Source organism: Capricornis sumatraensis, chromosome 1, assembly GCF_032405125.1.
Source record: "Capricornis sumatraensis isolate serow.1 chromosome 1, serow.2, whole genome shotgun sequence".
Taxonomy (NCBI): Eukaryota; Metazoa; Chordata; class Mammalia; order Artiodactyla; family Bovidae; genus Capricornis; species Capricornis sumatraensis.
In genome coordinates, this window is record NC_091069.1 from 109331924 (window position 1) to 109350306 (window position 18383).

General features: G+C 40.0%; 1 protein-coding gene across 4 annotated transcripts in view; it reads left to right on the forward strand.

Annotated features, from left to right (window-relative positions):
* The window catches only part of SYNJ1 (synaptojanin 1), a 94603-nt gene that overhangs the window by 23868 nt on the left and 52352 nt on the right, over positions 1-18383 (forward strand). For all 4 annotated transcript variants that reach the window (XM_068980406.1, XM_068980415.1, XM_068980421.1 and 1 more), the window contains 6 exons: positions 3624-3710; positions 5567-5834; positions 9303-9528; positions 10240-10323; positions 15511-15572; positions 17156-17252. In XM_068980406.1, coding sequence (XP_068836507.1) covers positions 3624-3710; positions 5567-5834; positions 9303-9528; positions 10240-10323; positions 15511-15572; positions 17156-17252 — 824 coding nt within the window. The remainder of the gene's footprint in view (positions 1-3623; positions 3711-5566; positions 5835-9302; positions 9529-10239; positions 10324-15510; positions 15573-17155; positions 17253-18383) is intronic.

Genomic DNA, 18383 nt, shown 5'->3' on the forward strand with positions numbered 1-18383 from the left:
ACAAGACAGGAGCTGACTGTGGCTCAGATCATGAACTCCTTATTACCAAATTCAGACTTAAATTGAAGAAAGTAGGGAAAACCGCTAGACCATTCAGGTATGACCTAAATCAAATCCCTTATGATTATACAGTGGAAGTGAGAAATAGATTTAAGGGTCTAGATCTGATAGACAGAGTGCCTGATGAACTATGGAATTAGGTTCATGACATTGTACAGGAGACAGGGATCAAGACCATCCCCATGGAAAAGAAATGCAAAAAAGCAAAATGGCTGTCTGGAGAGGCCTTACAAATAGCTGTGAAAAGGAGAGAGGTGAAAAGCAAAGGAGAAAAGGAAAGATATAAGCATCTGAATGCAGAGTTCTAAAGAATAGCAAGAAGAGATAAGAAAGCCGCCTTCAGCGATCAGTGCAAAGAAACAGAAGAGGAAAGACTAGAGATCTCTTCAAGAAAATTAGAGATACCAAGGGAACATTTCATGCAAAGATGGGCTCAATAAAGGACAGAAATGGTATGGATCTAACAGGAGCAGAACATGTTAAGAAGAGGTGGCAAGAATGCAGAGAAGAACTGTACAAAAAAGAGCTTCATGACCCAGATAATCACAGCGGTGTGATCACTCATCTAGAGCCAGACATCCCGGAATGTGAAGTCAAGTGGGCCTTAGAAAGCATCACTACGAACAAAGCCAGTGGAGGTGATGGAATTCCAGTTGAGCTATTTCAAATCCTGAAAGATGATGCTGTGAAAGTGCTACACTCAATATGCCAGCAAATTTGGAAAACTCAGCAGTGGCCACAGGACTGGAAAAGGTCAGTTTTCATTCCAGTCCCAAAGAAAGGCAATGTCAGACTACCGCACAGTTGCGCTCATCTCACATGCTAGTAAAGTAATGCTCAAAATTCTCCAAGCCAGGCTTCAGCAATACGTGAACCACGAACTTTCAGATGTTCAAGCTGGTTTTAGAAAAAGCAGAGGAACCAGAGATCAAATTGCCAACATCTGCTGGATCATCAAAAAAGCAAGAGAGTTCCAGAAAAACATCTATTTCTGCTTTATTGACTATGCCAAAGCCTTTGACTGTGTGGATCACAATAAATTGTGGAAAATTCTGAAAGAGATGGGAATACCAGACCACCTGACCTGTCTCTTGAGAAATCTGTATGCAGGTCAGGAAGCAACAGTTAGAACTGGACATGGAACAACAGACTGGTTTCAAATAGGAAAAGGAGTACGTCAAGGGTGCATATTGTCACCCTGCTTATTTAACTTCTATGCAGAGTACATCATGAGAAACGCTGGACTGGAAGAAGCACAAGCTGGAATCAAGATTGCCGGGAGAAATACCAATAACCTCAGATATGCAGATGACACCACCCTTATGGCAGAAAGTAAAGAGGAACTAAAAAGCCTCTTGATGAAAGTGAAAGTGGAGAGTGAAAAAGTTGGCTTTAAAGCTCAACATTCAGAAAACAAAGATCATGGCATCTGGTCCCATCACTCCATGGGAAATAGATGGGGAAACAGTGGAAACAGTGTCAGACTTTATTTTGGGGGGCTCCAAAATCACTGCAGATGGTGATTGCAGCCATGAAATCAAAAGACGCTTACTCCTTGGAAGAAAAGTTATGACCAACCTAGATAGCATATTCAAAAGCAGAGACATTACTTTGCCAACAAAGTTCCGTCAAGTCAAGGCTATGGTTTTTCCTGTGGTCATGTATGGATGTGAGAGTTGGACTGTGAAGAAGGCTGAGCGCCAAAGAATTATTCTTTTGAATTGTGGTGTTGGAGAAGACTCTTGAGAGTCCCTTGGACTGCAAGGAGATCCAACCAGTCCATTCTGATGGAGATCAGCCCTGGGATTTCTTTGGAAGGAATGATGCTAAAGCTGAAACTCCAGTACTTTGGCCACCTCATGCGAAGAGTTGACTTCATTGGAGAAGACTCTGATGCTGGGAGGGATTGGGGGCAGGAGGAGAAGGGGATGACAGAGGATGAGATGGCTGGATGGCATCACTGGCTCGGTGGACATGAGTCTGAGTGAACTCCGGGAGTTGGTGATGAACAGGGAGGCCTGGCGTGCTGTGATTCATGGGGTCGCAAAGAGTCAGACATGACTGAGCGACTGAACTGAACTGAACTATGGGATGTTAGGGAAAGCAGTAGACTGAGACTATGGCTGTTTTGTTGGCAGTAGAGATCAACAGAGAAGACTGTAAGAATCTGCTTACAAGCATTTGTAAGGTGGAACACATGCATATTGTTAAAACATATTCAATACTGCGATACTGTATCAGAATATAATATTAGAATACTTATATTAATACTGTATTTTATGTGGAAATCTTGAAGAAATGAGAGAAGGGAAAAGTACAAGAGATAAAAGATAAATAAGGAGTGAGCCAGTCATCTGAGAGTTGAACTGGGAGTTGTGGGGTAGGCTGTGGATTAGGGAAGGCAGTGAAGAAGGAAAGTTTTGGAAAGGAAAGGATGGAATGAGAAAGAGGCTCCTGTCTTTCCAGATTTGTAGGCCTTAGAAGGTCATATTTGTAATAAGTGTGTTTGCTAAGAACTCAGAAGGTTTTCCTTTAAAGCTTCAGAATTTGTTTTTGTTTTTTTCTCAAAAGAATGACCATCACAGCCTGTCTTAGGGCAGTTGTTCTGTAGGTTGTATTTGTTAGTGGATGACATTAACGTCATAGCAGAAGAAATAAATCCAGACGAAGGCCAGACTGACGATTTCCCTGCCCCTGTGCTTGACTCTTGTAGTCAAGCATTGCCATTCACTTTCATAATGTAAGCGTTAGTAGTCTTACATGTGTCAAGCTCCGTCCTAAGTGTCAGCGATTAAAGAATTAGATAGACTTCGAGGTCCACCTTCAGGGAACAGGTTGGCTAATGAGAAAGACAAATGATGAATGTGTTTTAAATGTTTTGGCAACATGAAGAGGGAGCTCTGTGAAAGACTTGTGCTTAGAGAAATAAAGGTTTTCAGAAAGTGACTTTGTGTCTGTGTTTTTCTAAGGTGAGTTCAGTTTTGGCCAGAGGCAAAAGTTGGGTCAAGCCTTGCAGGCAGAAAGCCAGATCACTGTGCAAAGGCACAGAGACGTGGAAGCCATGTCTGGGCAACAGTGAGCATCTGATGTGACTGGGGCATAAGGTGCTGGGGTGGGGAGGGAGGGGAATAATGAGGACAGAAGCAGAAGGGCTGTTAAGGCTAAATTCTGGAAGAGTCCTTGTTAAGGAGTTGGGTGTTGTCCTGTAGGGATATCAGGACACAGTGTGTTCCTCGTATTAAGATTAGCTAAACAGATCAAGGGGACAGTGGAGAAAATTCAAAAGCAACCTCGAAAAGATAGGAATATTATTAAAGATACTTCAGGATCATTAGGCGAGGATGGATTCATGAATAGATGGTGCTGGAATAACGTTACTTCTTTGGGAAAAACTATTAAAGTTACAGGTTCGAAAAAGATTTTATGCAGTACATTTATGTTAAGAATATCAGACTTAGATTCAGACTTTAGATTTTGGTAGACTCTGGCTTTATAGCTAAAGCGAATCTGATGTTTCAGGTCCTTTTTCTTATACTAAAGCTTTTTTTTTTTTTTTTTAATAGCATCAGCAGAAAAAGAGGCAATCAAGGGTGCATACTCCAAAGTTCTAGATGCCTATGGACTTTTAGGTGTTTTACGATTAAATCTTGGTAAGTATTCAATACAGTTCAATCTATTTTTTCATTTCTGTTTTTGTAATTTTGAAGATTGATAGAGACGATTTCATAGACTCTGTATTTGATCTGTGAGTATAGAAGCCTCTTAACCTTGAGGTGATTGTTCCCTGAAAAGCCATGCTACATGCTTATGCTCTCCTGATTTTAAATTCCAGAGGCAGCGTCCTGTCTGAACACTTGAAGAGATGAGTAACATTGTTAGAAGAGAAAAATAAGCGCATTGCCCTTTCTTTTTTTGCTTCAGTGCACTTAAGGAAAGATGTCTTAGAACACACACTGTTTCCCCTGGTTTGTGGTGGAAAACACATCTGTTTTATACTCAGAACATCTCAGCTTGAGCCTATCTGCCATTCAGTGTCACCATGGGCTGCAAAGTAACATTTGTGATCACCAGTTCTACAACAGTGTGACTCAGAGTGTGGCCCACAGACAGGTTACACTCCACGAGCTGTTTTGTTAGCGATCTGGATGAGAAAAGAAGCTGGCGCCGTCATGCAAATCAACACATGGCTTCCTTCATTGATAAAGTCTCACTGTGGAGAAAAAAAGAAGTCAGCTAAACCAAATAGTGAACTTAGTGATGCAGTTTTCTGTTCTGGAGCAAGCACCTGTTCTCACTGAACTGGTAACTGAACTAGTTCACGGATCGCACTTTGAGGAGTACTGGTCTTGTCTAATGGAGATGCGCCATTTGTTATGACTCACACGTAAAGCACTGTGTGTGCGTGCGTGCTCAGTCACTCAGTCATGTTGACTCTTTGTGACGACGTGGACTGTAGCCCACCAGGCTCTAATGTCCATAGGATTTCAGGCAAGAATACTGGAGTGGCTTGCCATTTCCTCCTCCAGGGGATCTTCCCGACTCAGGGATCAAACCCGATTCTCTTGCATCTCCTGCATTGGCAGGCAGATTCTTTACCACTGTGCCACCTGGGAGCGCTTAACTAGTATTGTCCTGCATCATCATCACAGTCCAGTGAGATTTGTTTTAATCTCATTTTCTTTTTTTATTTATTTTTTGGCCACCCCTCGTGGCAGGTGGGATCTTAGTTCCCTGACCAAGGATCGAAACTTGGATCCCTGCATTGGAAGCAGAGTCTTAACCACTGGACCACCAGGGAAGTCCCTTAATCTAATTTTCTAAAGGGAGGATATCTCACGTTGCATATGTTAACACATGAAGTTGGTTGATATCATAACTAGTGGAGAAGCCAAGATGCAGGGCAATTCTGCCTATGTCAAGCCCCCACATGCTCAAAGTTTACCACTGCTGAATTTCATCTTCAACCTCACTGCCCAGGATTTTTATCAAAATTAGATGAAAAAAATCGCTATGAAAGTTTTTGTCAGCCAAATCACTTTATAAATTGTTACCAAAGACGTTTTCTTCACATAGCAGCAATAGCAACAGCAGTTCACATTTAAATGCCATTTTTTCAACCTTACTGTTTATGAAGAACTGTCAATTCATTGTCTTGTCTGAACTTCTTATAATCATAAAGGAAAGGTAGGGAAGGTAACACCTACATTTTAAAAATTTGATAAATCTTACACACTTTTAGATTAAGTAGAGGAATAATTTCATAAATGTAAGATTATTCTGTTAATGTTTAAATGTTTCATCATACTAAATGTATTTAAACAAGGATTTTTTTCCCCCAACTTCTGCCAAAATCTAGTTGTGAACTTAAATATGTCTGTGATAAGTTTAAAATAACCACACTGTCAGATTTTAAAAGGCAGAGACACGAGAAGAAAGTTGGAAGAAATTTTGAATAGTTTGTAGAATATTGGGACTTCCCATCCCATTAAGTCTTTGGTTTTTGCAGGTGATATTATGTTACATTATCTGGTCCTAGTCACTGGATGTATGTCCGTTGGAAAAATTCAAGAATCTGAAGTTTTCCGAGTTACTTCCACTGAATTTATATCACTGCGAGTTGATTCTTCGGATGAGGATCGCATTTCGGAAGTGCGAAAAGTTTTAAATTCAGGAAACTTTTATTTTGCATGGTCTGCATCCGGAGTCAGTTTGGATCTGAGTCTTAATGCCCACCGTAGCTTGCAAGAACACACAACTGACAATAGATTTTTCTGGTGAGTTTGTATTATGTTTCCCCTTGTGATCATGTGCAGTGCAGCCACTGGGTGAGCTGGAACATGGAAGGCATACCAGTTATTTCTAGAGCTGGCAACGGTGGGCACTTCCAATTGAGAACACCACTCTTCACTGATGTGGGATCCTCAGTGGAGCATAGCAGATATCTGCCATCATTTTATTAAAGTAGTCCTGTGATGTGAAATCCATTTACTCTTCCTGATCTAGATGGACCTTCCATTTCAGACATATATTTAAAATATTTATTTTTAAATCAGGAAGGAATTAATCATAATAGAATTGTGTTACTCATATGTATGGTTCTTAGTTTGAGATCTCATCTCTGGCAACATTTGCCTTTCTAAGCCTGCATTCCCTTATTGTTTTTAATTGGAAGGTTGTAAGTAGATGATTTTGATTCAAGAGCAACCGACTACAAGGAAGTAGTATGCTGGGATCAAGTTTAGTACTGTAATAAAATGAGACTTAAGTAGGTAACTGTGACATATTTCAGGATTATGCAAGAAGGTGCTGTATTGTAAATATCCATTAATGGGGCAGCAGGACCCATGTGACTGTAATTGGTATCACTTTATTGGAACAGACCAGATCTCCAGTGTAGTCATTCTCTTGTCCACAGTCAGCATCGCTGTTGAGTTTTTTCCTTAACACAACGGACAAATTGTATTTCAGTTGTTTACCTACATTATAAGGCCAAAATCCAGGACTGTGCTCACAGCTTCCCTCAGTAATTCAGACTCTGGGTGTTCCCCACTGTATACTTTCTCTTTCTCCCACTTTCGCTATCTGCCTGAATGGTCCTGGAGAAGGCCCTGGGGGTCAGAGGGCTCAAAGTCAGCAATGCTAGGACTGGAAACTACATTTAGAGCAATAACTTGGTAGCTTATAGCTCCCATAGAAGTGTCTTGGCCCAGAGTGGCATGGGGGAGCCAAGAGCACAGAGGGAAAAGGGGCTTTAGAGCGCTGTAGCTGGAGACTTGGAGCCTAGCCGATGGTGAGAGGATGGCGGAGGGGAAGGGAGGGCATAGGAGAGACAAGTCTGCAGTCCCCTCTGCTCATGTCAACCCTGCACTTTTCTGATGGAAGAGACACTGATGTTTCTGAAGAAGGTGATGGTGTTGCAGCCGGTCTTAGGGCAGCTGTCTTTACCTTTCTTCCCTCTGCTCTTTCTAACCCCACATTTCTTAGATTGAGAGAGAAAAGTTTCCCTGCCATAATCAGAAGTCCAGGCAGGTGCAGATGCATTGGCTAAATGGCCAGCAGTTAAGAATATCACGAAGCTTAATCCGTGGGAATAATTCTTTTATCTTTTCATTCAGTTATGGGTGGAGGTGGGGGCCAATTTAGATAACAGATTGAGGTTTATGGGCTGGAAACAAGGCTGAGCAAAGAGGAGGCTGAAATGCCAAAGGTGAGTTTTGCTCACTTTATAGTCTTTAAAGGTTTGCTAAGGATTAGAGTCTGGAGCTTCACTTTGCATAGAAAAAGGAAAGCTTTTAGAATTCATTATGCAAACCCTTGCAGCTTTGTAGAAATATTTCCCAAGATACAGCCAGATAAGTTCTGTAGCCAGAGACTGGCAAACACCTATCCCAAAAGCCCGTGTAGTTTTACTCCACTGGGGATTTGAGGCTGCTGCCAGTTGCGAGTCGAGTGTAAACTTAAATAGAATTAAAACAGCAAGGCGTTGACTGTGAAGAAAAACGAAAACTGACAGCAGAGGGAGAAATTCTTTCTGAACAAATACACAGCTCCCACTGCTATGTAAATGGGGGACAGTCAGTTTGTCCTGCCTCTGCTATGATCTGGGCCTCAGCTGTGGTGTCTGGATGAACTGGGTCATAGCCAGTTTGAGCTTTGCCAGATCAGATCAAGGTAGATAATAAGTAAAGTGTGGAAGCTGAAGTCATGTTTTTAAATTAGTAATATTCATCGAATTTAACGTTATCCCAGGAGTAAGCCTACTGCTCGCTGACTTTCCAGTATGCTTTCTTGAATGGATAAGAGAGGCTGGGGTTATCTCTGGTTTATCAGGATTGCAGGTGGCCACCACGTTTGCTGTCCCCTCCATCGTAGCCTGAAGTGATGGGGACTGGGGAGACTGCTCCAACAGCATTGATGTAGATTCTTAACAAATCTAAGCCTTCAAGAAAATGCTGTCCATTGTTTTTATACCTCTTTAAGACAAGATAGTGCAAAGCACTTAAGATTTCCTCTTAAACTGGTAGTTTGAAAACCCAGAGAACCAAGCTTCAATATTCTAGCAACTTCCCTTTTGTAAGGTGCCTTTATTATCTGCAAGTCCCAGAGAGGAAGTTTTTCTGCACAACAGCGTATTTTACTTGGTGGTGGTTCGGTGAGGAGTTTGGGAGGCCTGTGGTTCCAGCCTCCAGCCTTCCTTTGGAGAAGGAAATGGCAACCCACTCCAGTACTCTTGCCTGGAAAATCCCATGGATGGAGGAGCCTGGTAGGCTTCAGACCATGGAGTTGCGAAGAGTTGGACCAACTGAGCGACTTCACTTTCACCTTTCACTTTCATGCATTGGAGAAAGAAATGGCAACCCACTCCGATGTTTTTTCCTGGAGAATCCCAGGGACGGGGGAGCCTGGTGGACTGCCGTCTATGGGGTCGCACAGAGTCAGACACAACTGAAGCAACTTAGCAGCAGCAGTGGTTCCAGCAGAGCCCCTGAGGCAGGCAGAGGGATGTAAAGATGGCCAGTGTGGCAGGTCCCCAGCCCCCATCCCAACTTTGGCCATGACAACTCCACTTTTAATCTGTTTTCTGATCATCAGGTTTTTCTGTGTATTCATTTAAACAGAACTCTCTGCCCTGAAAAAGATTGGAAAGTAGGCCCTCTCTGTTACCTAGAGTATAGAAGTATTTGGAGCGCTGGGAAAACCCTAGACAGGCATTAATGTGGTAACTGCTAGCTCATATAACTATTTAAATTTAATTAAAATGGAACCTTATAAAAGTCAAGGCTTAAGAAAATCCATATATATATATATGAATTCCCTGGAGTTGTGTGTGGAAACGCTTTTTGAAACAAGTGGTAAATACATTATGAAGAAAGACATAACAAATGGGGCCCAAATGCTAAAAACATAGAATATGTGCTGCTTTTGCATGGCCCACCGATCACATGTCTGAGGGTCTCCCTGTCTGGCCCTATCCGCCAGTCCCTGGCACAGTGAGTGTAAGTGGGTTGATTTCCCTTTGGCGCCTCTGAAGTCCCAGGGGCGCTGTCTTAGAATGCACACCGTGTTGTGCAGGTGCTGCGTGTATGTGCTCATCGCTCAGTGCGCAGTCACATCCAGCTCTTTGCGACCCAGTGGACTGCAGCCCATCAGGTTCCTATGTCCATGGAATTTTCCAGGGAAGAATACTGGAGTGTGTTGGGGAGTGCTCATCATGCTAATGCAGTTCTTTCTTTTTCTGTTAGGAATCAGTCTTTGCACTTGCATCTCAAGCACTACGGTGTGAATTGTGACGACTGGTTATTACGCCTCATGTGTGGGGGAGTAGAAATCAGAACAATTTATGCTGCTCATAAACAGGCAAAGGCTTGCCTCATTTCCAGACTAAGCTGCGAACGAGCTGGGACCAGGTTTAACGTCCGGGGAACAAATGATGATGGTCACGTCGCCAATTTTGTAGAAACAGAACAGGTATATAGTGTTTATCTTGCTTAATTGATGTGTTAGAGGGAAGTCACAAAGAACAGTTGCAAAGCAGATTTTTATTTGATTCAGAACTCATTTAGACATCTGTAATGCCATTTTATGATTACTCTTGGCTACTTGCGAGCCTTAAGAAAGGATCCTCAAAAACAAGCTTTTTTAGGCTCTTCAAGTAAGTAACAGTTTGTTCTAATCAGCATGACGTCATCAGTGCCTTGAATTGAAAATCTTCGTTTACAAAGCTAGACAATTTAAGAAAAGTGGGTTTTGATGAAATTAAGTCAAACTCAACTCTTAAAGTTAGGCTGAGTACCATCTGAAACGAGAAGTTACATTATTTTTGGCTATGTAACTATGTAATTGTAAATTTAGGCCTTGCCCTCAATCCAGTTTAAGTCTTCAGATTAGTTTTTAAAAATTAGAAAAAGGTAAAGAAAAACAACTAAATGAATTCAAAAGGATTCCTTTTTTTAAAGTTGTAATGCTAATGCTTATATTTTCACTATTTTCTTGGTTAATGTTTGTAGAACTATCACTAGTTGAAAAAAATTCAGCTTATTTATGGCCTATTTTGACTATTTTGTTAGGATAATTTGTTTATGAGAGGCTGGTCAAGAGATATAACTGTTAGTAGATTTGTCTTCTGATGTAGAGGTAACAACTTTGTGGAAGTATTTTACCCAGTACTTTTCTCTATAGGTTGTGTACTTAGATGACTCTGTTTCTTCCTTCATACAAATCCGGGGATCTGTCCCATTGTTCTGGGAGCAACCAGGATTGCAGGTATGTGTTTTGATGTTTAGTTTTCTTTCTTTTTCTCTTCAGAACTTTTCATATTTTTTTTAAGCTTTCAGGTTAGCTTATTAGTTCCTTGGATAATTTTGTTACTCAGTCAAATAATGTTACCTGGATTTATAAATAAATTGTATACAGAAATTTTATACAAATTCTGGAACTGTCCTAGTTATTCTTTCCTTCAGTGTTCTTTCAAATATCCATAGGAGTTCAGCTCCAGTATTTCACATTAAAATTTCAGTGTTTTCATGGCTCGTTGATTTTCAAAGTGTTTCTGTGTTGACTATCTACGTATATAACAATTTAGTGTCTGTAGGCAGAAAAATGTAGTAGTTAAAGCAAAGCTTCTGAAACTAAGCCTCTCAATTTGAATCCTTACACTGCTAGGCTGTGTGATCGCAGGCAAGTGATTGAACCCCTGTGCGTCAGTTTTCTTGTCTGTAACATGGTAATATTAGGAGTTCTGCTTCTTAGTTGCTTACAGCCCTTACCTAGTTCTGACCGGCCCAAACTAGGTAAGGGTTAGCTGAAATGGCACCCCACTGCGGTATTCTTGTGGGAGAATCCCAGTCCATGGGGTCGCAGAGAGTCGGACACAGCTGAATGTCTGAGCACGTTTGTTCTTATTAAGAATATATCTAGGAATTTCCTGGCAGTCAGTGGTTAGGACTCCATACTTTCACTGCTGAGGGCCCAGGTTAGGGGAAATAAGGGGAACTGAGATTCTGCAAGCCATGCAGTATGGCCAGAAAAATTGCAGTTTGTAATGACTTGGAACTTGTCATCTTTGTTTTCTGTTTTGCTTTCTTATCTTTTTACCCCCAAACTTCCCTTTCGTTTAGTAAATGTCTAATCTTTAAAATGTAAGATGTTTTCTCACATTAGTTCAGAATACTGGATTGCCCATACTAGTGTGATTTTGCATTTTATTTTTATTCAGACATGTTTAGTCCCTAAAGTATTCATTTTGGGCTTCTGATATATACTGCCTAGTAAATTCTGTGCCTTAATCTATACTACTGAGAAAAAATGTACAGGAAAAAGAACATTTTGCCTTCATTGACTTTCATTTAGTTCACAGCTGGGTCTCTCTTACATTCTAGGATGGTTCTTGTGGAGAAATTGCACACCACTTGAATCTTTTCAATAAGGGAGTTTATTCAAGACAGACTAAGAATTAACAAGGATTAACACTGGTGTTGCTTTGCTAAAATTCTCGAGTTCTTGTCAACACCAATTTGAGTCATGTGGGTTTCATTTTTGGCATTTTGGCAGAACTTAAATAGATACATTTCTTCCTGGGTCTCCCTTAGGAAAGAATACCAACCCTACCCCATTTCTGTTTTTGTGACCAGAGAAGGGTGTTTGGAATATTTGCCCTAAAAAATTTCTAAATCCCTGCTTTGATGGGAGGTAAATGCCTTTGGTTTAGAGATAGGCTAGTGTAAGAGATTCTTCTAGTCTATTTATAGACCCTCTGTTTTACTGCTTTCTGTGTTATTTTCTTAAGAAGTTCGGAATTTCAGTGTTTGGTTATTCAGTAATGTTGGGTCCTGAGTAGTTACATGGAGGGATCCTCCTTGGATGGGACTTCCTTCTTTGTTTTGTGGCCTGTCCACACAGATAATCTGGCTGGATAATGTCATTTGATTATGGGCCGACAACTGTAGATTTGAAAATTGTGCCTTTCTTGATAGAGATAGTAATTTTTGAGACCTCAAGAGAGTCCAACAGTTCTGCCAAATCATCACTGAGCTGGCCTGTCATCTTGGGTTCGGTTGAGGGTTGGGTCAGTGGTTCCCAGGTATTTAGCTTAGTAGTTTTTAAAGCCAACCTTTCTTTGACCAGAGATGGGTTAGTTTCATGAGTATCTTTTATCATTTTCCCTACCACTCTAAAAGAACAGTTAACAGAGGAATGAAAATAATAGAGACTGACTTTTTAAAATAAAAATACCAAGGCCCTAAGTTCATTTTTGACTTAGAGCAGTTGTTGGGTGTCCTGAGTGTTCTTAGGGCTGGAGTTTATTTTCAGGGCTCCTCCTTCAAGTTAGTCACTTAGTGAGCTGTTTCACTTCAGTGGTCACAGACAGAGAGTCCTTCCTTGGCAGTTGTCCCTTGTTCTACCTCTTTACCTCCATGATACATTCTTCTCAGGTTCTTGAGATATTTTAAAGGAGTCTTTGAGAGTGATTTTAAAATACAGATTCATGGCCTGAACTTCCCATCAACTGAAGTAGCATTTGTTGGAGTAGGGCCAAGAAATCTGCATTTCAACCAGCTACCCGACCACTCAGATTAGAGAGCTTGCTGGTAGTGGATCCTGCCAAGGTGGCAGTGGATCAGCTGCTTTCGCAGCGTATCCAGACCGCCTGCTCCAGCGGCCAACCTGAGCCAACCAAGGCAGCCCTGTGATGCGTAATCCCTGTGCTGTCTGAGGTCTTGGACTTTTCATTCCCACTTCTGTCATCTTGGTTAAGATCTTTATAGTTTTTTCTTGCCTGAAAGATTCTTACAGATTTCTAACTGGTCTCCTCTCATCTTTCTGGCAGTTCTTAATGAAAAGTGAAGGGAAAGTGTTAGTTGTTCAGATGTCATCTGACTCTGCGACCGCATGGACTGTAGCCCGCCAGGCTCTGCTGTCCATGGGATTCTCCAGTCAAGAATACTGGAGTGGGTTGCCATGCCCTGCTCCAGAGGATCTTCCTAACCCAGGGATCAAACCCAGGTCTCCTGCATTGCAGGCAGATTCTTCACCATCTGAGCCACCAGGGAAGCCCCTTTCCACTTTTGCTCTGTTACACTTATCAGATCTAGGTACCCATTTCTTCATGTTCTTGCTTCCTCTGCCTATCAGACTTCATACCTGGCTATTTTCTAATAGAAATCCTCTGCTTTCAGAGTGAAGGTTTGATGTTCCTCAGTAGCCAACTCAGATTTCATGGAGTGGATTCTAGTCACTCCTCCACACTGATCTCTTCATGAAATTCTTGAGTTCATCTCCTGTGTATCATTCTGTACACATTTGGGTAGATAATCTTGTATCCTATGAGAAATTCAGTTTCTATAGTGATGCCTCAGAGAGAGCTTGCAGTCTGTTTGGGGAGACAGTCCTTTTATGGATAAGGCAAATATCAGTATCAATTAGCTTGAGGCGCAATAAGAGTTGTCATAAGATGCTACACAGATAAGAGTGACATTTTAATTACTGGCAACTCATTAATTTTATTTATGATTTCCTTTCTTTGAAGTTATTTAGCATTTATAATGCGTAGTGTTCCTCTGGTACTATATTATTGATATTAATTGCTTATATTAGTCTTAAAAGATGGTAAGCTTCCTGAGATTTATGCCCAGCATGGTATGGCACACTGAACTTTCGGTTGAATTCAAGTTCCAGAAATATGTGAACACAAAGTGGTAATATTGCTAGAAGATAATGTCCCCGTACCACTCTAGTATTCTTGCCTGGAGAATTCCGTGGGCAGAGGAGCCTGGTGGGCTGCCATCCTTGGGGTCGCAAAGAGTTGGATATGACTGAGTGACTAACACTTTCACTTTCACCACCCATGAAATGGTTTCTAAAAATATCTTTGATGCAACTTAAAAAAAAATTGGGTAAATGGAAAATTTTATTACATTTACGTAACTCTTAAGAAGTTTTTCTTTAACATTAAGTAGCAAAACTTAGTCTCCTCTAACCAACATACTGCTGTAAGAGTTATGAATTGTAGGTAGTTTCATATATGTGTTGGGGAGCAGGTAATAGGGAACAACTACAGCCATTACCAAAAAAAAATATGAGAAAGCTTGTATTTTTTTTCGCCTTCTTGACAGTTAAGAGTACTAGTGCAAGATGAATGTTAATAAATAAACAAAACGCAAAGTCTTGGACTTTTAGAGAGTTAGAGGGCAACTACCTGAGATGACTCCAAAGAAAAAGTATGAACTTCGTCTGGCGTTTCTGTCTCCTAAAACGCACAAATGTGTCTTGGAGCACACATCTTTCAAAGCTTAAGTCTATTGTGTAGTAGAAATAAAATGAAATAAAGATGTGACATTTGGCTAATCAGTTTCTTACTAAGAAGGAAAAGCTCTAAAGAGAGTCCACTGATTTCTCAGGACAGTCATTCAGTCATCTCGGCAGGAGAGGGAATGCTGAATGAATGATAATACTGTTAATTCAGTTTGGGACATGGATGAGCATTTAGAGCTTATTTTCTGGTTTTCAACTGGTCATCAACTGCACGACTGATTTGGCACTTCTCCTCCACGCCACCTTTAACGTCACGTTATTCACAGATGAGCCAGGATGAATTCCAGGGAACCTTGGGCCCACAGTCTCAGGGAAATATTTACAAGTGAAACTCAGGGAAATAATCTGGTCTCACTGTTGTATTTCTTCTTGGCATCTTTTATATCTCTTGATTCTGCCTTATCTCTCTCCCACTTTTCCTATATGAGAAAAGAAAAACTATAGCAACACACAGTAGGTAGTTATTTTCCATCTTGTTTAATTCTTATAACCCAAATTTCAAAATACGCTGTTGTTTTAGTTGTGTGCCTGAGAGATTGACTTGGAAAGTCTTTTTCCAGGAATGGTTATTTTTAATCTGTGGGATCTTTGGGTGAGAGTAGAGTGAATAGCGTATTCAGCATAACAGAGAAAAAAATATGTAGACATTGCACTTGCAGGCAGTCTGAGAGAGTAGATGTTTTGGTCAGGAGGCCTTTATTGTCACGGGAATCTTTTTTTTGGAATGAATGATGTTGCTATAAGAGGACAGATTTCTTCTCTTGGCTGGGTTTGTTCTTTTGTTGCACGAATGACAATATCTGTTGACTTACAAAGGGCACATATTTAGAACTTAAGATAATGTATATGAAAGCACTCCTAAAATTATCTTACATAAATAAAAATTCCTGTTAGTTTACCAGTGTTGCATAATGCTCTGATTTCTAGTTTTTGTTGGTTTTTTTTAAATGAAGTTGTGTTTTAAAAGATAAAAAGGGGAAACCCCTAGAATTTATTTTTTTAAGAGAATATCACAAATGACAATTACTCAGCTTGCTACTGTGTGCTTAGCAACTGAATTATTACATAGAGTAAACAGTGCTATTTCTTTTGTCTGCATGTTGGCTTCTGGTACGATTAAGTATATTTTTCTTGTCTTAGGTGGGATCCCATCGTGTTCGTATGTCAAGGGGATTTGAAGCCAATGCACCCGCTTTTGACAGGTAAGACTGATAACTTTTATATATTGCTGTGAGTTTTGATGTTGCTAAGCAGTGAGATTAGTTGTATTTACTGCTTCATTTCAGCTTTTGAGCTCTTAAATAAAATTTCTTCTTGACTCTGATTTAAGTGGAAGACAGTGACACTCTTATGAATTCTAGGAGTGGTGGCAGTAAGTGTGTGGGTCTTGATGTCTTGGCCTAAAAACTACCTCTGATGGTTGTGTTATCCAATATGGTGGCTATTAGCCACGTGAAGCTAGCTCTTGGGCATTTGAAATTGACTAGTCCAAACTCAGATATGTTGTAGGTATATAATAGGTACTGGATTTCAGACCTAGTGCAAAAAAAATGCAAAATGCCAATATTTGTTTTATATATCAATTACATGTACAAATGATATTTTAGTTGTATTGGATTAAATAAAATATATGTAAATTAATTTGACCTTATGGTTTTTACCTTTTTAATTTGCCTTCTGGAAAATTTTAAATTGTATCTGTGACTTACGTTGTATTTCCTGTGGATGACATTGCTCTCTAGCCTCTAGACTGATTAGAAGCTGGAGAGACTAAAGGATCCTGTGTGGGGCCTATTTATCTTAAGGCTGGAGCTGTTCCGGAGCTCTGAATCCGCACAGAGTAGGCAGTGTCCTCACATGTGAGGTGCAGCTCAGTGCCCTCTGCCCTCACTGCCTTGCCAACCTAGCTGCATGGCTCCTGGTTTCCATGTCCACCCAGCATTAGCCTCAGGGTGGAGAGGGGGCCAGATGACTCTGAAAGCCCTAGCATTAGCTCAGTGCAGTTCAGTTGCTCAGTCATGTCCGACTCTTTGGAACTGCATGGACTGCAGCACGCCAGGCCTCCCTGTCCATCACTAACTCCCGGAGATTATTCAAATTCATGTCCATCGAGTCGGTGATGCCATCCAACCATCTCATCCTCTGTTGTCCTCTTCTCCTTCCACCTTCAATCATTCCCCGCATCACGATCTTTTCCAGTGAGTCAGTTCTTTGCATCAGGTGACCAAAGTATTAGGAGTTTCAGCTTCAACATCAGTCCTTCCAATGAACATTCAGGACTGATGTCCTTTAGGATGGACTGGTTGGATCTCCTTGCAGTCCAAGGGACTCTCAAGAGACTAATGGAAAAACCAAAGCTTTGACTAGATGGACCTTTGTTGGCAAATAATGTCTCTGCTTTTTAATATACTGTCTAGGTTGGTCACTAACTTTTCTTCCAATGAGTAGGCATTTTTTAATTTCATGGCTGTAGTCACCTCTGCAGTGATTTTGGAGCCCCCCAAAATAAAGTCTGTCACTGTTTCCACTGTTTCCCCATCTATTTGCCAGGGAGTGATGGCAAATAGATGATAAGCTGATAAGTCAGAGACAAAATTGCATTAACTGACTTTTCACAAATTCAGAGTTTTGATTCCACGTGAAATGGGTTTGTGTATAGTTTTGCCAATCCTATGAGTTTAAAATACTGCCGTGTAGGTCCTGGTTTAAAGTGGGTTCCTGTTTATTGAAAAAAGTTTTTGACTTATCAGTTGACATATACTTACTTCCTTTCTACTTTTAACAGGCATTTTAGGACACTTAAGAATTTGTATGGTAAACAAATAATAGTAAATCTGCTTGGATCTAAGGAAGGTGAACATATGCTAAGTAAGGCTTTCCAGGTAAGTGATCATTTTTTCCTTCTATTCTGGCCCATGGACACCTAGAATGGTATTTAAAAAATAATAGTCAAATTCTTCCAGGAATAAGTTCTTCTGGAAGAAGATTGAATATTTGTTGGAACCATTAGTTCTTTGAAGGAAGTTAGGCAACAATTTAGGGTAATCTTGCTGAAATTGGGATTATAGAAAGCTTTCAAGGCATTGACCCTGTTTTCTAATCTGCTTATTTATGTAGTGGAGAAGAAGAATACCCTCCTCCTAAAAAATGTTCATCAGTCACTGGCAGAAACATACCAGGCAGTTTCCCCCTTCATCTGTTCATTGTTTTGCCTAGTTCCTACAAACCATAGTCACTGTTTTAAATCTATGAAATTGTGAATTAAGCATTTGTATACACACAGGACTTTTTGTACCAATGAAAGAAAATTTGAGAATTTCACATAGGAACCTAAAGAAATGTCTAACTTCTAAAGAAAACATATTTTTCATAAATATTTATTGGATCAATAATGAATTGATATAAATTATAGTGTTATATAAGATCATAACCTTAAACAAAATGGCTAGAAAACATTTTCTCATGTTAATGAAGAAAGTTAATGAAGTCCAGGATTATTTGGCTATTTTGTTTGAATATCATTAATAAACAAGTTATACTTTAGAGAGTGACTTTTTATCGTAAGCTTTTAAAACATTTGTACATATTGAATGAAGGTATAAAAATGAATTCTTCAAATTTTGATGAGCTTTTCCTTAGAAATCAATTACTTTGTTTTGAGATTCTGTAATAGATATAAACAGTCATTATAGTTTTATGGTAAAAAATGAAATGTTGGTTGTTGGAAATAATTTTTCATTTTCTAAACCAAATGAGAATGTTAAGTTCCCTGATAATAATTATGTAAGACCTAACTAATCTCTCTGGAATAGTATAGGAGGTTTTAGGAAAAGGATGCTGTAAGATATTAGCAAGTAATTTTTCATTTTACTGCCAGTGGCAATGAAAGAAAGCTTTGTGAAATTAGTAAGATTTCAAGGACCTGCTTAGATTTTCATTTAAAATAAAAGTTTCATTTGTAACATTGTGTTGATACAGTCATATTTGGTTGACATTTAAATGAATATTTTCAT